Source organism: Cinclus cinclus, chromosome 7 (assembly GCF_963662255.1).
Source record: "Cinclus cinclus chromosome 7, bCinCin1.1, whole genome shotgun sequence".
In the NCBI taxonomy this organism is placed as follows: Eukaryota; Metazoa; Chordata; class Aves; order Passeriformes; family Cinclidae; genus Cinclus; species Cinclus cinclus.
In genome coordinates, this window is record NC_085052.1 from 14,720,602 (window position 1) to 14,743,204 (window position 22,603).

Here is a 22,603-nt window from a genome sequence, read left to right on the forward strand (position 1 = left end):
TCAGGGCGCAGGGCCGCGGCACCGCCGCCCCACGGCGGCGAGCGGGGGGCGCGGGGCACAGGGAGCGGGGGACGGCCGGGCACAGGGAGCGGGGGACGGCCGCCCCCGGTGACTCCCGGTGACTCCCGGGGCCGGCGGGGGCGGGCGGCGCCGCAGGAAGGCTGGAGCCGCCGCAGTGAGGCCGCGCGGGCGAGGCGGCGGCGGCCGTTGCCATGGCAGCGCTGCCCCGGGCCGGGCCCGGCAGGGGAGGAGGTTAAAGCGGGCGGGCGGGCGGCGCCGCGGGGGTCACCGTCGGGGGTAGCCCGCAGGCGGGTGTGAGGATGAGCCGCGGCCGGGGCCGAGGGCCGTGCTCCGAGCGCGCAGGGAGGCTGAGGAGGTGAAGCCTCTGCTCCCTCGCCCGGCGGGATGGAGAATCTTGGCGCTGCAGAGGACGTGTTTTATGAGGAGGAGGAAGAGGAGGAGGTGAACTGCTACGACTTTGAGCCTCTGCCGACGCTGCTGGAGGATGAGGTGAGTGAGGCAGGTGCGGGGATGGAGCCGCCGCCCTTGCGCTCGCCTGCAGGGCAGCGGCCTCGGGCCGGGCCGGGAGCGCACCCGCCCCCGGGAGCGGCCGGGCCGCGGCCGCCGCACCGCTCGCTGTTCCGGGCGTGCTCCGCCGGCTCCTCGCTGCATCCTGCCCCGCGGTCCCAGCCGCCAACTTGAGCTTAGCCCTTTCCCGTGCGCCTTCTCCACTCAACAGCAAAGTCATGGTCCTCGAGTGCGGGGTGTCTCGTCACTGCTGCCGTAGCCGTGGGTTAATGCTGCAGTCGGCGAGTACGTGTCCTTGTCGCACTCGATCAAGGGAAATCTACATGGGCAGAGCAGTTTCCCGAAGCTGCCGAGCACTTTTTTTGTACAGCCGTATATTGCTGCCCTGTGCTAAAAGGCCTTTGATACTGGGAAATAAAAACCAAAAATATCAAACTGTTAAATTTGTTTGTTCAGTTGTTATGCCAAATAACCTCTTCTTATCATCACATTTGTCTGGCTCTGTTATAGGTTTTGCCCTTGTTTTTTGTTCCTCTAGCTCACCTTTATCTCTTCTAATGTGAAATGTGTGTCTTACCCCCTTGTGAATGTTGGGGCAAAATATTTGGAGAATTTTTTTTTTCCTTTTTTAAGTAAAGGTTTGGTGAACCATATGTGAGCTGCTCATTCTCCAAACCAAATCTTGCAAACTTTCTAACTTGCTATGTCAAGAGTCCATGATGAATCGGGAGTTAAAAGCAAGTTTGAAAACCAAAGCCCCTTTCAGCTTTCCTAAGTCACCCAATGTCTTGGCAGGTTGGCTTTTCCACTGTCTCTAGTGTTCAGTGCTGTAGGCCCTTCCAGACAGGCCCATGCAGAATCGAGGAGGAAGGTGGTAATGGCCTTACTTTTTACACGTTAGCTTAAATACTTAGAGTATTTTCTGAGAATGGAGAAGGCTAAGGGTCAGCTTTTCTGTACAAGAAAGAACAGGGCCCATTCTTCATACCTGCTCAATGTATACTTTGATTGTGGGTCTCCATCTATTTAGTTATTACAGAAACATTAAAAGTTTCAGTATCTTTCTTAGGAGAATGAGCATGACCTATTACCTGGTGATAAGTTAATAAAAACCAGCTGCTATGAAGAGTACTCAGAGAGCTTACTAAGGCAACCCAGTGTTTTTCTTCAGATGTGATGAATGTAATGGATGGCATTTGCCACGTTTTCTGTGATTCTGAAATAGATTGTTTTGAAGTTTTATTATAATGGCAGAAAGGTGTTAGAAGGCTGTGAGTGCTGTTGTACTGAACTCTGAGCTGCTTAGTCATTTAGTGGAGTCTTCTCATCATTGTATCAAGTATAAAGAATGATGTTGGTGTCTGATGCAGGTGATTTTTTTGCCACTGTGTGAAGCAGGAATCTGCCTGAGCTGAAGAGTAGAAAATGCTAAGGATGTGGGTGTGTTTTGATTTTTTTCTCCTTACCAGAATTTTCTTCATTTCATACTCCTTAATGTTCAATTTCAAAATTTTTAAGAAATATTCTGTGGACAGTTAATTCTTTTATTCCTACTCTCTCTTAATTATCTCTGCTGTTTTGTACTTGCTGAAGAAAATATAAGGGAAAGCTAAAGTGAGCAGTTAAGCATTGTTGCCTGACAGGTTTACTTTTTGTAGTTCCTAGTGTTAAAACCAGACACTTTATATAAAAAATCAGACACTAGTGTCTTTTGCTGAAAGAGACAAGAAAGAGGCATCAGTGAGATCAAGAGAGTTTCAATGCCTAATACTCACCACATTTGAATGAAGCAACTTCCAGTGGTCCAAAGTACTGAAGCAGTTGTTTACCAGAAGCTTCAGCTCGCCAGAGCCTGCTGTGTTACAGTTTTAACAGGATGTTTTTCCACAGTGATAACTTTTGGTCTGTATTGCTTTGGGGATACAAGCTAGTAAAATGCAAGTCTCAATGCTTCGTTCTCTACAAAGGCCTTCCTTAGCTGCAATAGCAGCTTTAATAGCTGAGGTCAAGGAAGTGTGATCATTTGGGAAATGCATGGTTTCTGTGAAGTAAGTAACTTACTGCCCTGTAGCACTGGAAATAGAAAGGCCTGCAGTATGGTGGTGGTATTTTGCTTTATCTTTTTTTAATGTTAGTTTTATTTTCACCTAGCCATCCACTGCTGATGGAAGCCATGGAACATTCACAGGTCTTTTTTCCTTCCCCCCCCCCCCTCTTCTGTATGACAACTTTCTCATCCCTGGGAAGGAAGATAAACTAAACTTTGAGCTCATTACCTTTTGTTTACTTCCCAAATAACCACAGGACAAAGTTGCTTTGTAGGTTTGTGCTGTAGATATCATTGCTAATAACTACTATCTGTAATTATCAGTTCAGCCTCAGATCTTGATTCAGAAGTTCTGTCAAGACCTTATTGTGACTGGAATGTGATATTGAGGCTGTCTTAAAGATTGCAGATTTAATTTTTTTACGTACACTCTAAATGGAGCCTCTTTTATCCATATGCACAGACGAAACTCTTAGGTTTGCATCTTCATTAGTGAAATGTTCTTTATTTCTCTGTTGTAGCAAATGCTATTGTGTCACCTAGCTGAAGGGCTCTAGGAGAGTTAAAAATAATTACTTGTTCATTGTTTTCGATCATAGAATTTCCATTTTTTAACTCTTTGTGCTGGCCATGGAGTAAGCAATGAGTCTCTTCTTTCCAACAATGTCTTCATCTCACCACTCAGTTTGGTCCGTTTCAAAGCCTAATGTTTGTAGCAGAGCTTTTTGCCATGTGTTTTTGTTTGCATATAGAGGAGCCTCTTTGCTGCTCCTCATGCTTGGAACAGCTTCCCTATGGAGATGTGGAAAGCCTCCTTATCTACCCTCAAACTCTGATGGCAGCATTATACAATTATACTGAGTACAGTACAGAGAAAATAAGATTTTTGTGCTGAGCTCTATTGTTGTCCATTATTATATAAGACTGAATTTGATGAGCCCAGGATCCATGATTAGTGATAGAACGCACTGGAGTAATGCTGCCATTACTAAATCAATCTGTGTCTAGGCTGTATCTGTGAAAAATAAGACCATTGGAAAGAGAATCTACGTTTGCCAAATAGCAGTGAGTGTGCTTTATTTCTTACCTCATATATATTTATTAAGCATTATACTTCAGACTAAAAAACACAATACACTTTTGGCTGAGGTTTGGTTCTTATTTGAAGGATATTATGAAAGCAATGCTTAATTCTCTGAAAGACATGTTATAATCTGTTAACCCCTTCTGTATATGGTAATCCAGACATTATTGATGTTCTCCAGTGCTGGAGTAGGTAAAGAAATTTATAGCTGTCCTGCAAAGGATTAAAAGTTTAAACCACAGCAGTTTTCTGAGCTGTTTTTTACTTCCCATACTCTTTTGCTGATAATGACATACTTCCTTTTTTTCTCTTTGCTAAGCAATGTCTATCTATATCTTCCATTCTGGGTATATTTTAATATCACAGAGAAGCATAGTCTTTAGTCTTAATTGCTTGCATACAAATGAGACAATACTGTGTAATTAATAGTAATTATAGCTCTGATACAAAGTAACCTCTGTAGATTGCCTTCCCTTTTTGTTGCCTTATTTTTCCTTATAGATAGAATTGATGTTTTGTTTGTTTGAGTTTGTTTCCCTCATTCCTTTAAGTTAGTGAAAAGTTTACTTCTGCAGCTGTGGGTAATGTATTTGGTTTGTATTCCAAAATATCCGTAGAGAGGCTGGTTGCTTTGAGCCAAGAACTGTTTCTGAACATCTTGACCAGGAAAGCCATATTAGAAATATGCTTGTTTGGGACTGGACTCATAGCCTTACTGTGATAATAGGGTCAATGCAAGCTGACTACAGTTTAGGACAGCAACTTGGAAACATAAGTCCATGAGCTGTTTTGATCACTGAAAGCTCTGGATGTAATGGGGAGGCCTAGGGCAACCAGAGCATTTGGTTTTAAGTCCTAGTATTAAATGGTCTACACCACTAAAGTTCACAACAGCATCACTCTTAAGACAGGCTAATCTAAAGGGAACTTTTACCCAGATTACAAATGGCAGAGAGAAGTGCTGTGAAGAGAATTTTAAAGTAGTTTATATAAAGACATCTGTGAGAGCTTGAAAGGCACGGGTGAAACAAAATGTTGTCATTTAGTGTCTCTGCTTTTACCTCCAAGTGGTCTGTTTCCTTTGATGTAGTGTTGATGTAACTTCATATCTCCCATAGTATTTGTTTATGTTGGCATACTGTGATATCTTTGTTGAGGTTAACTGTGGTTCTTAAAACATCTCTATGTTAAGAGTAAAGTGGTGCACTCGGTGTTTCTTGGGGTGTTAATCAGTGTCCTAGAAAGGCTGAGAACTTGCTGGAAACATTACTTATAGCCAATTGTGTCAAATGTAATCTATTATACAGAAAGTAGTGTCATGAAATCCAGGGTAATTTATTAATTCATATCTTGGCAGGAGAATGTGTCCCTTGCTGATATTTTGTCACTGCGGGATAGCTGTCTTACTGAGCAAGATATTTGGGCAATTTGCCTGGAGTGTTGCCATTCTTTGAAGAGCATTGCCCATTCTGCAATCTTCCAGACACTCTGCATCACTCCTGACACTTTGGCTTTTAACACCAATGGCAATGTATGCTTCATGGAACAGCTCAGTGGTGAGTATCTGTGTTTCCAGGTAGTTTGTTTTAGAGCTGTGGAAGCTCATAGTGAGAAACTGCAGTAGAACATTACATTCTATTTACAATTAACATAAATGTGAATGTGAATATCACACACATGAAACTACACGTTCAGTTTTGTACTTGATGAACAAAGGCTGTTTTGAATTTGCTTAGAAAAGTCCTCCTAGTTATTTTAAGACTTGTCCAGGTGGTAAGACTTCATGTCCATTTTAAACACAGAGATTGTGTACCTGTGTGTGCAAGTCTCTACCCTTGTAAAGCATGTCCTTCACCTCTTACAGATCTTCTGATTTCATGGGTATATTCTATTTCTAGAGAACTCTGATATTCAGTGATCTTGGTGATTGTGGCCATAAAAAATGGAGAAACTCTATTTCATAGTTGCTATTATAAAGGAAAGTTTTCTCAAATAAAGTTTTTTTTTTAAAAAAAAGCTCTCTGTTGAATTAAAAATTATTATCCTTTTAAGTAGTGATTTTCAAACTTGCCAAGTATTGGGACTGACTGAGAAAATAATTTTAATATATTAAAAACCCGTATGAGAGTAGCATGGAAGATGTTCAGATATAGCAGATGAACAGGGAGTTGTTTGACTTTTAAAAAAAGAAACTTTGTTTCAGCTTAGACAAAAAAGCATGTTATGATTGCTGTTCCTTTCTCATGTGATGCATCTCAAGATGATGGCTTGTAAGACTGCTAATGATTTTACAGAAGAAGAGTAAAGAAAGCCAAACAGCTCTTACTCTGTGGTACTTCTAAAATTATGCTGGCTCATAACTAGGAGAACCATTCTAGTCTAGATACACACTAGTCAAGTTTTTGTTGTGATTTCTTTAACCTAATTTATTTTTAAATTTCTGTCAGGATAAGTGTTTACTCTTTTAGGCAAAAATCTAGATCACAGTATTTAGAAAAAATACTAGAGTAAAACTGAGGTAAGGTAACATTGCAACAAATGAGGATTTGCTGCCTCTTTAGAATTAAAAATAGTATTTCATATAAATAGAGCATCATAAAATATAATTAATAAAGATGAAAATATATCCTCATAATTGTGATATTTTTTATTAATTCCTTAAATAGACATGAGACAACTTTGAGTTCCATATTAATAGGGTAAGGTGGAATCCATTTCCTTTATTTTAAGGAGCTTGTCATACTTTGAAATTAAAAAAAGAAAAAGAAGCTGGCTTTGTGTAAGCCAAGGGTAGATGAAAGACTGGTTGAAGAGCATAAATCTACTGGATGAAAAATGTCCCTCAACTAAGATCTTTGCTTGTAGCTGGGAAAGAGGAAAATCAATTTCTTCTTAAATGTTTTAGTCTAATTGAATAGCTGGCAAACAATTGATCCAGGAATGCTGTATTCAAGTACTTAAAATGTGGGATAACAAATTCCTGTGCAAAGCAAATGTATAAAGATTTAGTTCCCTGAAGGCACATTAGTCTCCAAGGAAAAGACTTTTCATTAGTTCTCTTTAAAGAAAAGTGTGTTTTCCATAAGAATGCAGAAAAGTTATGCCTGTGTTCACTACTCTCACGTTACACCGTGTCTTTGGCTCTTTCTCTCAGATTTTGTTACTGTTTGGTTAAAATACAGTTTGTAAGGTAGACACTTGAGGAGGTTATCCTTTTTGCTTCCCTGCAGTTGTTGCCTATGGATTTATCTTCCAGAAGAAAATAATAAGCTCTGGATTTGCTTTCAAGAGAGAGAAAATGAACAGCCTGTCATCTCTGCTTTAGCAGCAAGCTCTGCTTCCTGCAGGTTCTGTGGTGCTAAAGTGACAAACATTCAATAGGATATTCTGCCAAGGGGTCTGATACCTTCTTGTCTCTTCAGATCATATCAATTCCCATTGTAAACATTATATTAAAATAATACAGTGAGCTGTACCAGTGATAAGTTAATTACTTGTACAGCCTTTAAAATGTTCTATGGAAAGAAAGGGAAAAGGTAGTGGGGAGATAAGAGAGAGTAGTCTGAAGATGGGGGAGATGGGAGAACAAAACATCTGTCCATTAGTTCCCTTCCCCTTCTGCTTCCTTACCCACCCCCAAAATCAGGAAAAAATATAGTGGTGGGTAAGGAATGCAAAATTAGTTGCGTAACCCTCTTTTTCAGTGGGAAAGTACATTTGGGAATGTCCTAAGGAGCTGTAAATCAGTCACTGTCATCTGGCTAGTCAGCCATGCCATGTAGCTGCAACGTGTGAATCTGTAGAAAAGTCCTCTTTAGTAGTCTCTGCCATATAACTGGGTTTAATAAAAACTTTGCATATCACTTCTAAAGTACAGGCACAAAAGTTATATTAAAGCTAAAGTTATGACAGTTATGCTGTGCCTTTGAACGTACCATTTTTTTCTTATTATTGAGAAGGGAAACACTTTTTTGTATGTAAATCGTCTCAATCGTCCTGACTTCCCAGAAGGATGGACTAAGTGAGTTGGATATGTATGTGGACAGTAGTTTTTTTAGGTGTGCTCTTGTTTAATTCCTTGATATTCTTTACTGGGTTCATGTGACTTAAGTGCAGTGTGATACTGTGTACCTGCTTGGATGCAGAAACAGCATCAGTCTGTTGTAAGATGTTCTTTTCTTTCCACTTCGTCACTCAGAATTGTGTGCTGCAGTAGCTCAGTTTTCCACTCAGCAGCACATGTGTGGGGAATTTACTTCCTCTACTCTTTTATCATAAGTAAAACAAACTAAGTAGAAAGGTCAGAGTTCTAAGCTGCCTGTAGATGAAGAGGCAATTAGCTGTTCAGACTGGCTTTGCTGCTTGACCCCTTATCACCCAGGTCTGTAGTGGAAAGTAGTGAATGGAAGTGTCCAATTAATCAAATCAAACCTCTAAGGCACAGCTGAGCCACACCAGCTTAGGTGATAACTGCGTCCAAACATAAATGCCTGAAGGCAAGAAGTGGTTAGATGTGCTAAATTTATTTCTTTGTGGTTGTTTAATCTGTCTTGTTTCTTAGTAGGGAAGTTATGGTACCTTCTTGGAGAAAGTTTGGAAGCATCACTTTATTTTACTTCCAGCCCTAGAAACATGGATCACAAGTTCTTTGTACATTGGAGTGAACCAAAATACTGCTATACGAAATTTCTTTTGAATCATATAGAAGTGTATCATTAAATTTGTATCATCAAGTTGGTTTGTGGGGTTTTTTTTTTTTAAACAAGACTACTAATTTCTAATCTGGCATGTTTCCTTTTGTTTTCAAAGATGATCCAGAAGGTGCCTTTGTTCCACCAGAATTTGATATCACCGGTAACACTTTTGAGGCAAGTTGATAAATTTATCTGTAAAATAGAGGGGGAGGTTAATAGTTTTAGTACCTCTGGCTATACCAAATGCTCAGCATTCTCGGTATATAATTTTAGAACTTCTGAAGATTGTGAGTAGTAAATAGTGCTGTTTAGATATATTTTGTGAAATAAAAAGTAGACTTTAAATGCCATATTAATTTTTGGCATTCACTAACTGTTAAAATGTGAGACTCTATTTTGGCTGAATAATGTGTTGTGCTAAACCACAGCTGGCCTATATTATGTTCACTGGTACCCTTCACTAGTTACATTGGCTTGTTTGGGGACTAGCCGTGAACTTTTATGACTAAATGTAAAATTTGTTTGCTATCCTCTTCAATAAAATAATTCAGGGAAGGATAATCAGCAGTTTTATTTTTGATTTAATGAATAAACAGATTGCTATCTGTTGCTTTGCAATGCACAAATGCTCTACATTGTTAAATTAAATTAGATTTAAATTGTTTATACTAATTCATTAGCCTCCCAAGTCAACCATCTCATTGTGTGCTACAGGAGCACTTGCTTGCTTAATATCCTTCTTCTTAATACACTATTTTTTCTGGCATGTAATCTTAGATCATTCAAATGCTTTAAATTAGCAACACCTTTAATTCAAGGTATATTTAAAAAATCTGGTTCTCTATAGTTCAATACAAGAATCTTTTGCTTTTCATAGCCCAGCCTTCACAGTCTCATGTTTATAGTTCTGTGTTTCTTGATGGGGGGAGGTGGGGAGGAAGAGGAGAAGTGAGCCTCAGAAGTGTGAAGTACCACATGTTAAATGAGAATGATAAGGCAGGAAGGGTGGTAGATTAAAATATGAAATAGTACAGTCATTGAAGGTTAAAGAGGCAAAAATTCAGTTGTTGCTTTGCTTTATTAATGTACCTACTTATTAATGTATCTAAATAGGCCAGCAGAGCTCTAGTGATTTTGTGTTCACTCTCTGCCTCATCCCCATGATGGTTTTTGGGGAAGTCTTTCTTTGTGGACAAGAATTGTTAGAAGGTGGCCTGCAGTGCCTGTAAACTTGGTGACTATGGAAGTCTTTATATTCAGATGTCATTGAGGAAGATGAGGCCCAAAGCTGACTGGCTTTTGTTTTTTTTTTTTTGTTTTGCTTCTGAAGCTGGACTTAAGATTTTACATGAATATGTTCTTCATCCCTTAACATGCTTCCAAGGCCTGACACAGAAACACAAGTTTTGTGGCATTTTTTTGCTCCTTTGGCCAGCTGATTTCCACCAACCCTTTTTCCTTGCCTAGAAGTTGCTGAACTTGTCTGCATAAAGTAAATACTTTATAAAATGCTGAAAGAGGTTCAAATACCAAGGAGATGGAACAAGTTGAAATAGGAATTTGGGAAGACTATGGTAGTACTAAGTGACCTGAAGTTTTTGTTCCATCTGATAGACAAGGCCATTGTATTCCTTTTGGATAAAACACATCTGTGTACAGATTTGTTGTTTAACTCTTCTCTTTCAGCAGCATATACAAGCCTGTTAAGCCCCAGTGAATCCCAATACCAAGCACAGCACAATCAATTAAACAGTCAGTGAAAGCTGTTTGAGTCAGGAATGGCTCTGAACATTGACCCTTTTACTCCTTTTGCAAAGGTCAGTGAAGGTACACATTTGTGTGAAAGGAAGTCGACATGCTCTGCCTTGTCTCTTGTGCAGTGGGGTAAGGGCTGAGTGCACTGATTTCTCTATGTTGCTGCTATTTCATTATCTAGCAAGATGGAAAGTGTTCCAAAGCAGGGAGAGCAGAGCAACAACAGCGTCCTGCTGCCTTAGCTGTTTCACACTGACCACCCTAGAGCAATATACAAGACTGAAAAGCAAGGGCTTTCCCCTGAATTAAGGCAGAAATGTATTGTTTTACTCTGGGACTTGTGTACGTTTGGCCAGACATGTGTGGGATTCAGACTATTTGTGGAACTTTCAAAGCTTTGCCTCTTGGCATATGTAGAGTTTGGTTGAATTTTTAAGTGCTTTAGTACCAGACCAATTTCTCTGTCAAGGATTCCATGCTGATCTCTGCTCATTTTTACTTTTGCAGTTTCCAAGATATGCAATGGGTTAATGCTTAGATACTTGTTTCAAGGGTTTTATAATATTGTAATCTTTCCAAGTTGGCCATTTCCTTCTTGGTGTTAATAATTCTTCTCATTTCCAAAAGTTTTGAGACTTTTGCCTATCGCCTTACCCCTGCTGTAGCCTTTTGCTATTGCAATAGCAGAATAGTAGTGTTTAAATACATCTCCTGGCCTGTTGTGCTCTCTCAGTATTATGAAGTTCTTTGATTCCAATAAGCTGCCGTTTTTACAGGGGTGTCAAGTCTCTTGTATTACTGCTTGCTCCTTCCTTGGTGATGACTTGACTTGGTGGTTCTTTGTTGGAGTGTTTTTGCAGCTGCTTGGTCTGGTTTGTTTAGAACAATGACAAGTAATCCTTGTATTGAAACTGTCTGATTTCAGTATAAAGTTTGGAACTACTAATTATGTTCAGGATGATCTTTGACAGCTGTTACTCCAGTGTCAAAGCTCAGCTGATTTAAAATAGTTATGTCAGCCAGAGGTTTTGCTTGATTTGAGTGCAACCTATTTTGTGGCTTCTAAAATGGATGCACACAATGAGGTTTGTATGGCTACTGGATGACTTCTTCCTCTTTAAGCTCTTTTTTTGAAAATCCTTTAATTAAAGCTACAGTTATTTCAACAAGAGATGTTTTGTTTCCTGCTTGGTGAATTACTGATCCAGACCTCTAATGGTATTGTGACTCCAGCGTAATTAGTTGCTAAACTTAGCTGGCACTCACTAGCACACAAGGGTAATAGACACAGGAAACAAATTGAAATGCATTCTGTCCTGGTGTCTGAACAACGCTATTAAAGATGTCAGTTTTTAGTTGGAATTTCAAATAGCAAGAGATCTAAAGCTTTGTCCAAATGACAGTGCACAAGACTGAAAAGTAATTGATTTCATGTGGTTGGTTTTAGACTGGTGCCTTCTTTCCTGATTTGCTCTCAGGTAGGAATGTAAAGTAGGAATAATAGCACCAGCTTTAACTACTGTTGAGAGTTGGAAGGTGAAAACTAGCCCTTCAGTTTCAGTATTGAGGTAGAATAGACTTTTTAGAGAGAAACATGGTTAAGAAGGAATTAGCTGTGTGAGGGGTTTGTGGTACCAACAGTGAAGTGCAGCTGAACTTTCCATGGTGACTTTAGTGCTGCCACAGTTCCATCCTGTGGACCTGGAGGAAGGGTTGCAGTTTCTGAGCATCTGAAGAGACCTTGAAGTCACTGTGTTGCTAAGTGGCTGGAGTAGAATTGAGCAGGCCACTTCTGGTATGTTCTCCTCTTCCAGGTGTTTGCATGGTTGCAGTACAAGGGCAGAAAGGCAGCCAAGCAGGTACTGCGGGGCTCTAGGACAGCACTGAACTAAAGCAGAGAATCTCCTCCCTATCTGTTCATGTTGATTTTCCTCTAATTGTGCCATCTCCTTACAGACCTCCATTACCATTGTGCTCTAGTACATGTACTGTTAAGAGCTGGTGCTGAAAAGAGAGAGAGAGAGAATAGGAGTTAGGCTTTAGAGTTATGATCCATACTGTAACTGCCAGGAAAAGGTGAATTTCTGTACAGTGCACTTACTATCATTTGCACTTCTTTTCTTAATGCAGATGCAGGCATGTGATGTAACTGTGCTCAGTAACTTTTCAGATGACTGAAGCTGTCACTTGCCTGCGTTGATGGAAAGATCTCAGTTTCTGCTTTTCCTCTAAGGTGGAAGTTGTGCCTAAATTTGCTGTTGCAAGTATTGACCACATCTTTGTTCTCACTGAATCTTCAGCTAGAAGTCAGTTAGAGACATCTGGACTATAAAGACTAGCATCTAATTTTATAATTTTCTACTCATCATACTGTAGAGAACAGCAAAGAATGTGAATTTTTCTGTTCTTGAAAGGCAGGAAGAGACTGAGATGTAAAAATATGTATTTGAGGCTTCTTTTAAAATGTACCCTGATTTTGCCTTCTAAATAGGAAGAACTTTAGCCTTTTTCCTGATGAAAATGGTTCCTATTTCATTTTCTTGCCCTGAGCAGTACAGTGTTAGACTTGTGAAATTTGACCAATGAGAGGCTCAACATGAATAGTTAAATATTGTTGAGTTCATTAATAGCCTTACTTCTATCACTACAATACAAGATTGCCTCAGGTTAAAAACATTGGCTGTCTCAAACCAGTTTCAAATAGCTATTTGTCTGCATCACAAAAGTGCCATTGAGTCTCATACAGAGGTTCATTGATGTGAAACACCACATTTCTAAGATATGAGCTTTCAGTGAGATGAAGGACCAATGTCCACCATGTGTGAGCTTGCATTTATAGTGTTTTAATAATGTGTCTATTCAGTTTTGCTTGTTCTGGTGAACCTTTGTAATAGAAATCTGTGAGTTTTCACTCTTGTGTATTTTTTTTTTTAATCTAAGAGATTGGATAATACTTCTATTAATGACATTTCATTATTTAGAGGTGACAAGATGCAGTAGTTCAAAAGTCTCACTGTGTGTCAGGATTAAAACCTTCAGAAATTAAAAGAACTGAAATTGTGATACTGAGTTAAATACTACCTTGAAGAGGAGGAGGAAATATGGGTTAGAGAAGGGGAAGTTCACACTGACTCTCTTTCTCGTCTAGAACTTGTTCTTGCTTTTATCTATCAGGACAGGAGTGGGGTGTGCTGATCTCTCACCTGTGAGGGAATCACAGCTGGAAAAGGCTGAGTGCTGTCGCTGTCTTTGTTGGAATGTCATGACTGTCAACTTGCAGTTCTCAGTGGGCTGTAGTTGATTTATATTATATAAAAAAATCAGTGTGTTTGAGCAACCTTAAAAGTAAACAAACGTACATGAAGTGGTAGAACTGCTGCAAATAAAAAAGATACAAAATAAAATGTTATTACATTGCTTTTGAATACTAAATTAAGATTTATATAGCTTATTCCTATGAAATGTGATAAGGCAGTTGGAATGATAAATGCAGCATACATACAAATTTTGTATATATATAAATGCACGGGTTGAAGTGTCACATGCAACAGTGTTCTGCAGAATAGATAAAGGTTCAGGGTTTGTGAGTGTATATATCTGTCTATTTATCTATGTCAGGCCCACTGAAGAAAACTGGGCAGACAGTTTCATGCTGCAGTATTTCTCAATAGCTGATCATTACTAACCTAGTGCTCGTGTCTCAGTTGTTGGTCCTTCTCTAAATGTGAAAGCCTTCATCTTTCTCCCAAATCTAAACAGCAGACAGTATAAAGGAAGGCTTGTCTTTGTGACTTTGCTAGTCTTTTAAAGCAGTAGTTTTGAATACTGTGAGATTATCTCTATTGTTCTGTTCTTTCTTTAGCCCTCAGTGCAGGATGAAAAAAGAAAACTTTCATATGCTCTCCTAGAGGGGTTTTTGATTTTGTGTTTATCTGACGTGGGAAACAAGTCTTTTGAAACACCTAGTGCCTTTTTTCTTCAGTTCTGTTTCCCTTAGTTTCATGTAGTCTCCCCTTGAGACTAATTCTATCTAACAGCAGTAAGGCTTGTCATCAGCAAATAGTAACTTATCTCCTCTTGTAGTCTAAAGCATTCGATCTTCTGGGCATTATTTAAAGCTGTCTTTTCCTTCAGTGACAAAAATAAATTACTTTCATTTGGTTACCTCTGCCTCTACTGTGCTATAGAAGAGCAAATGGAATCTTCCTGTTCTTGCTTTTGCATCACTGCCAATTGAAGTTCCTTTCAGGAACTCAGTTGTTTGAGCAAACACCCTTTAGTTGCTATACATAAAGTTAACAAAATGAAGAATGAGGCTATTGGGATTTTTTTTATATAGCAGTCTTTTTGTTGTTGTTGTTGTTTGTTTGTTTCTCTTAATGCCTAGGCTATCTTAATAATTTGGTTACCTCAAAAACCTACAGCTTCTTATTTAGTCCTGAAGTCGGGGTTGCAAAGTTGTCATCTAGGTCTTTGCTAGCAAACATTTGGAGCACATTGCCAGTATTTCTACAGTTTTGCCTCTAAATCTGAAACAGGTTTTCAGACTGACTTATTTTTATTGGAAATAGTCTGTCTCCTGGGGAGAAAAATGTCTTTGGAAGAAAAATTGCTGTACAGGTAACGTGGTCAATGAAAACAAATAGAATTTTAGGTTTCTTCCTTATTTGGGTACAAGATTCTTATAGGAAAACATTATTGAAGTTAAGATATATATTTTTTCCCCCTAAGATTCCTGAAGATTATGCCCTGATGTACAAAAGAATTTAAGTATCTTATTTAATAATTTTTGTTTTGTGAGAAAAAGATTGGATGTGAAGACAGGATTGTGCTCTGTTTTGAAACAGGTGGTCCTTGTAGTTGAAATTTACTTTTTTTGAAGGGCTGTGTTGGATAAATTTGTGGATGGTCTCCATCATGGGCAAAAGACTATGGAAAAGAGAAGAAAATGTTTTTTCCTGTTATACATGTAGTGTCATAAATCTCTGGGCTTCTTAATGCTAAAGATGCACAAATGTTTTGTTGTTTCAGTTGTTTGTCTCCAGCCTCTTCCATGCAAACTCTTCTCATTACTACTGATACTTTCTCAGCTATGGATGAAATTGTCTTCTTTAGTCCTCATATTATTATCTGTCAGTTTCTGGTGCTACCCATTCAAACTCATTTCTTTGATGGATCCATCATCATACTGGTCTTTGCAGAACTTTTCTCCAGTCCTTTCCACTTACTTCCATCACTGACTCCTTAGAATGGTTAACAGTGTTGTTGAAATGTAAGCCTGAGCCCTTAAAGGCAACATGGAATTATTCCTTATCATACTTTGTATCAAAAGATTCCTCTTTCATTAATTTTTATGTCTGTTCTACGTGGCTATTCAGGTCACTAGTAGATCCATGATCGTTGCTGCTCTGGATCTGGATTAATTTTACTCACTGAAACAATGGCAATTAATTTTTAATGCTTGCATGAACTGAAAATAGAGCCATTTCACCAGAATGTGAGAACATTCATAAATACCCCTGCTTCTGAAAGGTTCAGGAAACGATTGACTTAGAAGTAGATGGTAGATGCCTTCCTAATCTCCAGATAAAATTTCAATACTAGTTCAGTTTCCACTGTGAATTAGATGATTGTAGAGGATTAGGTTTTTGAGATTTAATCAACACAGCCTTCAAAATTCTGACAAAATGCTTGTCACTCACATGTCAGTGTCCTTACAGCATTTCAGGAAACCTCAGAAGAATAATTGCAAACATGCTTTTGAAGCTGAGGATAGTGTCTCCTGGGAAATGTATTGAGTGTGACTTAACTTTTCTTAGATGATCTTGCAACACATTTTGAATTAATCTCTTTGTATATACCTACTCCAGGATTCGTGACATTTTCAGCGCTTTCACCAAGTTTAAAAATAAAACAACCCAGAAAAAAACCAAAACCATCAAAACCAGAAGCCAACAAACAAAACACCCAAACAAGCAAACAAACAAAAAAAAGGCGAAAAAAGCCCCACAAAACCAGCAAAAACACCAAGCAGACTTCTCCTTTCTCTTAACTGTAGTACTGCTTCTGTGCTTGAGTAGTGAAGGAGCAAGGTTTACTTCTGCAGAAAACATTCCCCTGTGAAACAATCAAACTGAAATCATAACTAATCTGAAATCAGCCCTCAACCCTCCCCCACCAAATGTTTACATTCCTGTAATATACAATGAGAGCTACTTGTTCCTTGGCTGCTTCTGTCACCTCCAGCTGTTCTGTGAAAATTGGTTTTTTGAGTGTCATCATAACAAGATATTATGCAGAGATGTGAGTACAGAAGTGTCCAACCAGCTTTTTACATTTTGCATTTCATCTTATATATGATCCTGATAGGAAAAACAAAATAGAAATCTACGTTGATTATTTTGTTAAACAAGAGTTAAATGGTATTTGTACAGTAATGAATATTGTATGTGTCAGAGTCTGGGTGTCACTGATTCATGTCATGGTAAAAGAACTGGGATACTATTGTAGTGTACTGGCCTGTAGTGTTTTTAACTGGAAGTGCTGCAATTCAGTTTTTTACCTCCACAGTGTGTAATAAGTATTCCTCAGAATTGTGTGAATGCTTTGGTCAGAGTGACAGACTTGACCAGTAGGCACCGTCTCTTAGGCTTAAGAATAAAAGAATAGGTTTTTTTAAATAAGGAACTTCAGTCCTATGAATAACGTTGTATTTGCCATAAAATGAAAAAGAAATCCTATGCAGTTGAGGGAAGACAGAGTCAGTCTGCTCAGCACACACGTAACAGTTTCTCAGGCTTCCTTGTTTCTATGCCTACAGGGAATAAGTTGTGTTACCTTAATTAAGTGATAAATGAATTACCTGTGGCAAGTAACTTAAAAGTAAGGAGGTTAATGGCTGATAAATCATAAGGAAAGCTGTGACACATAAAACTCCATTTCAAAAGAAGTGTTTAAAAAATACCATTGTTCAAGAAGCTTTAAAGATAAATATGAGTAACTTTTGCTATCTAAACCTCTGAGGTCTTCAACAGAGGTGTTTGTTTTTTTTTTTAATGGGATGTGATTTTTTTTTTGGTTTTTATTTGTTTTTTTATTTGGTTTTTTGTTTGTTTTGTTTGTTTGTTTGTTTTTTGTTCTTCCTTACCTGTCATAATTATACTTATTCAGTCATGCAGGAGGGGAGTCAATTGGTGTCCTGCTCATCTGTGTTGGGGTGTCTTTGTGATTAAGCGAGCCTAAAAGTGGGATGGAAGTGTAAGAAACTTGTTCTTAATTTGTGTCTTCACTCTGCAAATGCATGAGTAATTTTCTGCAAATAGCATGGTTTAAATTTGCTCAAGATTCTGTGTTTATTCATCTTCATGTGACTTCCAAGAAGGAGATGAGTCTTTACTGAGGTTGCCATCAGTGGCTTAAGGTATGTCTTTAGTACAGTAGTTTAAGTAATAACAGCTTTTTGAAACTGTATTGAGGTCCATTTGAAAAATTTGAATTTTTTATCTTCGTTTATGGGTATAGTTCTGAATGGACATATTTCTTTTTAAAGTGATTACTGCTATAGATGCTGGCAAATACTCTATGGACAGCAATCAACAGAGTCATATGGAAAGCTAAAATCTATTGCTGTTAAAATAATGTTTGCATTATTATTATAACAGAGACTGTTGTAAGTGTATCTTATGATTTATTTTTTGAAAAACAATATGTATCTCCTGTCAAAGAAGATCTGAAAAGAAGCCCTGAGGCTTACCAAAAAGTATGAAAAATCTTACAAAAGAATGTAAACCTGATATTTTTCAAATCTCTCAAAACATAGAAATGCTACCCAAAGTCTGCAATGTTTGCAAATGAATAAGATACGAAAGAGTTTTTCAAAGAAAGCCATAGCCAAAAAGCTATGTACATTTTTTTGGAACATGTTTTAATCTTGTCGGACCTTCAGTAGGTTCATATATTGCAACTCTTCTTTATGGGGAATTACCAAAAATTTGACTCAATTAAGAGTGTCAGAATATATTAGTGACCAACCTGACAAAATTAGCAGTGACATAAATTTCCAGGAGCAGATGGTGAAACAGCATTTCTAAAAGAAACAATTACTTCAAGTAATACTATTTAGCCTGGAAGACAATGCCCTGAGTGATAAACTCTGCTAGAAATCTGTGAGTGTGGCAGCAGCCATGGAGTGAGTGTCACCTCTCAGGAATGAGGAAGTGGGTGGCAACAATGAGATGTACATGGGTGGATTAAAACAAAATACTGCCTTTTTATGCTGTAAAATGTGAAAATTCTTGCTGCAAAACATAGATGAAAAAGGTTGCATATGGATAAAACTTTAGAAAAATTCATGGAAATGAAACACTTAGCATGAACTGTTACAGACAAGAAGCCTACAACTATAAAACTGAGATTAGGTTGATGTCCCAAGCAGTGTTTCTCAGTTCAAACTGGATGATACAAATAGAGGTCACAGAAACCAGAACCAGTAAAATGAAGGGACTAGGTAACAAAGCCTTGTGTCTTGTGATATAAACTGATGACCTTATGTTGCCTAACAACATCAACGAACTTTAAAGCTTTCACTTACTTTTGTTAGGTTAGTTAAAAGACAATTTGAGAGTTAAAATAACCTGCAAATTTTGGCCGTGAGAAAATCTGACCTGTAGATGCATTTTGAGCCCCATTATTTTTTTTTTAAGTCTTTTGGGGAACAAGTTTTTCCAGGCAAAGTTAGCTGTAGTTAGAAGGAGAAAATGCACATTCCAGGATTTGTTAACCACTTTGAGCTAGGCTGTATATTTTGTGAATAGTCTACAGTGGCTGTGCTCTACTAGCACACTCTGCAGACTAATTATCAAAGCGTCCAGAGTGCCAAATGAACATTAAGCTAATATTTAATGTAGCACCTTCCAGTAATTACAGTTATGCAGAAAGGCATTTAGTCCATTTGTAATGAAATGTTGAAAATAATAGACCTATACTGAGGAATATTACTGACTTTCTTTTGCATAAAACCAGCACATTTTAGAGTGACTACATAGAAAAATGACATAGGTAAATATTAAATGTTTTCTCCCAGTAGTAATATTCTCAGGCATTACCTTGAATTTCTTTATAAAACTTTGTGGTTTAAAATCACACTGAAGCTTTAATTTATGGAACTTTTAAATACTTTGAATTGTGAAAGGGTGGAATTATATATATCTGTGCAACCTCAATTAAAAGACAAGATAAAAATACCCAAAGTAAAATAAGGGTCAGGTAAGAATATCAAAACCAAGAGTTGTTTTACACAATTTCTGTAACTTGTCCTTTAATCAGAAATATTTTTCAGGAAGTATTACTTGTATTATGGTCAGTCTTTTTCAGTTCTTTGGAAGACCTACAATTCTGAATTTGGTGAAATCTCAGTACAAAATATAAATACCCATTATTTGTAATTGCTACATACTTGTGCAGTCACTATTCAAAAGCTCTTTTGTCAGCTTTTTCCTGTAGTGCTTTTCTGCAAATGTGAGTTCCTGGAGAAGTTCAGTTCTTCAGCCTGCCAAGCAGTGATACAGCAACGCCTCTGTCACGCTCTCTGGGTACCCTTGGAGCTTTTACTTCCTCTCCCGATCTTTTGATTGGCAGATTTTGAAACTAGAGCAGATCATTACTGTTCTCTGATTTCACTTCCTGTAGTGTTAAATAATTCTAAAATGGCATGCAACAAGGCAAGTAACTTGAACTTGAAGCCTTTTGGAGTGTATTTCAATCATGATACAAAATTACGACATGATGGCGGAAGCTTTCCTTAACCTTGCTTACTGCTTCCAGTATTTAGTCTGATAATTTTAAAAAAATGTACTATCTTCACCTTTTGAATTACCTTTTTGGGTTTTTTTTTTGTCTTCTTAAGCCTTCGTGACTTGGAAACCACTCTAGTATTAGAAGTTATTTTCATTTGAAACTACTTGTATGATCATGAACTTCAAGTTTTTCTCTGAAATACATGAGTTCCTTTGTTTCAACATGTTGCTGAAAGGATTTCTATTACCTCAAATCATACTTACTACTCTCTTCAAACATCTTTGGGTTTTTTTTGTTTTGTTTTGTTTTGTTTTTTGTGCTGCCATTGGGATTCTTAAAGGGCACATTATTTCCATGATGGCCTTCCCAGTAATGCATGACATAGTGGTTTACCTACGATTCTTGTTGTATTTGCTGGCTTTGGGCTAAGTGGATACATAGTCTCTAGGACCAAATCTAGAGAACTGGTTTCCTAATGTGGCTTCTGCCCTTTCCTCCCATCCTTTTTGGGGCTGACACTGTGGTGGAGTCCTGCTGCCATGGTCTATATATCTTTGTAACAAGTGACATTTAGTCTTGTTACTAACTCCTGTGCCTCCTTAGGAATTTTGAAGAGTTTGCTTTGAGTTTGTTTGGGTTTTCTTTTGGATCTCTCTGGAAATGCATGCTATTTGTCAGCTATTAAATTATTATCCTGTAAAGCAAAATGCTTATAATTCAAAAAGCTTTTCTCCTTACCTGCATTTAAAACAAGTGGGTGCGAGGGTTGTTGGTTTTTTGTTTTTTTTTTTTTCCTTATGTGTGTAGGGGGGGATTGTTTTGCTGGGCTTTTGGTTTTGTTTCTTTTTGTGATAGTGATTTTATTTGGGTTTTTTTTTTCAGAAATTAAGGAAAAAGGCCCTCTTAATTATTTCATAAAGTTCCTAATGGCCAATTCAGTCCCAGTTCTGACTGGCCAGAAGGAAAGTTGTTTGCTGCCTTTTCCTCTTTGTTACTCTCCATAGAGCAGACTGAAAAGTCTTTAGCTTTTTTGTGAGATTTGTTTTCAGTGAGAGCAGTCACTTCTAGTAAGCATTAGGTATTTTATACTTAAGAATTTGCTTTATTTATTGCATATACCCATCTTGTTCTTCTTTCCCAGGAAATGAAATTTTCTTCCTAAGCCCAGCTGTGCAGTTAAGTAGAAGCATTTTGATGCATTAACTTGGGGAACGCCCCACCTAGTGGATGATCATAAACTCATTTTCTCATTGCTTCAGCTAGAACAGATTTAAGATTATGCTGGATTACTTTAAATGATACCTATGCTTATTGCCAGCTTGGGAAATTGATTAAATAGCTGGGGTTTTTTTCCTCTTTTTCTTTTTGGGGTGGCAGTGGTGGTGTTTGGAGTGCTGGGAGAGGGGGAAAGGTAATAAGGGGGATTTACATGAAAGAAAGTTTCAAATTGAAAAAGGTATCTGCATCCACTGTAAATGTTTTAACACAGAAAGTAGTTACAAGCCTATGGTGTTTAAAACTACCATCTACAGAACTAGTTTTCTGTGCATGACAGAGGAAAGGAAGTACCTTAATAGAGCAACTTTTTGTGTGCTGGGAAGATCTTACTTCAGCCTGAGACTGGCCTTTCTGTTGTACAAGAACAGACACAGTGAATTTCATTAGGACAATAAAATGGAATTGAAGCCTGTCTGCTTGCATTTCAGACACTTATGCTTTTAAAGGCAGATTAGGGCATATGAGTTATACCCCACTGTGAACAGAAATTATTAATTGGAAAATGTGGGATGAGGTAATGTGTTGCTCTGCCCTTGTTCCTATGTCCTGTAATGTTCACATCCAGCATTTGTCAAAATCAAACTCATTTGTTCCCTTAAAGTTAAGCTCCTCATCTCTCTCCCACTTTTGGAGCTGGTAAATTGTATATATGAAATTATATTCAAATAGGCTTTCTTGTTCTGTATTATAAGAAATAGTGAATTCTTATACATTTGTTACTGAAAGAAATTATTTGTTCAGAAGTTATTCTGTTTGGAAGTGCCTTCTGACTTCAGAGGTGTCCCCACACTACGTGGCATTATTTCTTCTGGTATTCTAACATGGCTTGGTCTGTGTGACATTAGTCCATAACCTGTGTAGTGTGGCTTTTAACTTCAGCTCTTAAAGGAGTGATTACTTTGTTTCTATAATAGTAACTTTGAGGAACAGAGGTGATGTCACTTGTTGCAGATCCTATCAAATAGGTGGAATAATTTACTAATACCAATATATTAAACTGCCCAGCGCAATACTCCATTTATACAAAGGGCTCTTTAAATTGAACTGTTCTACATTGTTAAGTTTGTCCTTGTTTCCGTATTTTTTTCTTAACTTTATGTTCAGTTTTATGTTATGTTGTCCACTAAGAAATGGAAAATTACATCCCTTACTGAAAAACAGTGTTTAGTATCAAAATCAGTTAATAAGTTCTACACTGTACGCTTCTTCACTCTTCAAAAACTTATGGAACAGTCTACAGAAAAAAAGTATTAAAACCATAATGAATTCCTGTTCTGGAAGGAATTGTGTTTAAATTTCTTCCATCAAGTGAAAGATACTAGTTTGTAAATGTAGATTTTATTATTTTTTTTTTTTCAGCTACAGTTACCTTTTCAGGCCTTCAGTCTTGGGCAGGCTTAGAGTAATGTTACTTTTACCTAG

General features: G+C 38.0%; 1 protein-coding gene across 1 annotated transcript in view; it reads left to right on the top strand.

Moving 5' to 3' along the window:
• Positions 1 to 405: 405 nt before the first annotated feature.
• The window catches only part of KNDC1 (kinase non-catalytic C-lobe domain containing 1), a 56,887-nt gene continuing 34,689 nt past the window's right edge, over positions 406 to 22,603 (top strand). The window contains exons 1-3 of the mRNA XM_062496349.1: positions 406 to 510; positions 5,017 to 5,215; positions 8,469 to 8,527. Of these exons, the coding sequence (XP_062352333.1) occupies positions 406 to 510; positions 5,017 to 5,215; positions 8,469 to 8,527 (363 nt within the window). The remainder of the gene's footprint in view (positions 511 to 5,016; positions 5,216 to 8,468; positions 8,528 to 22,603) is intronic.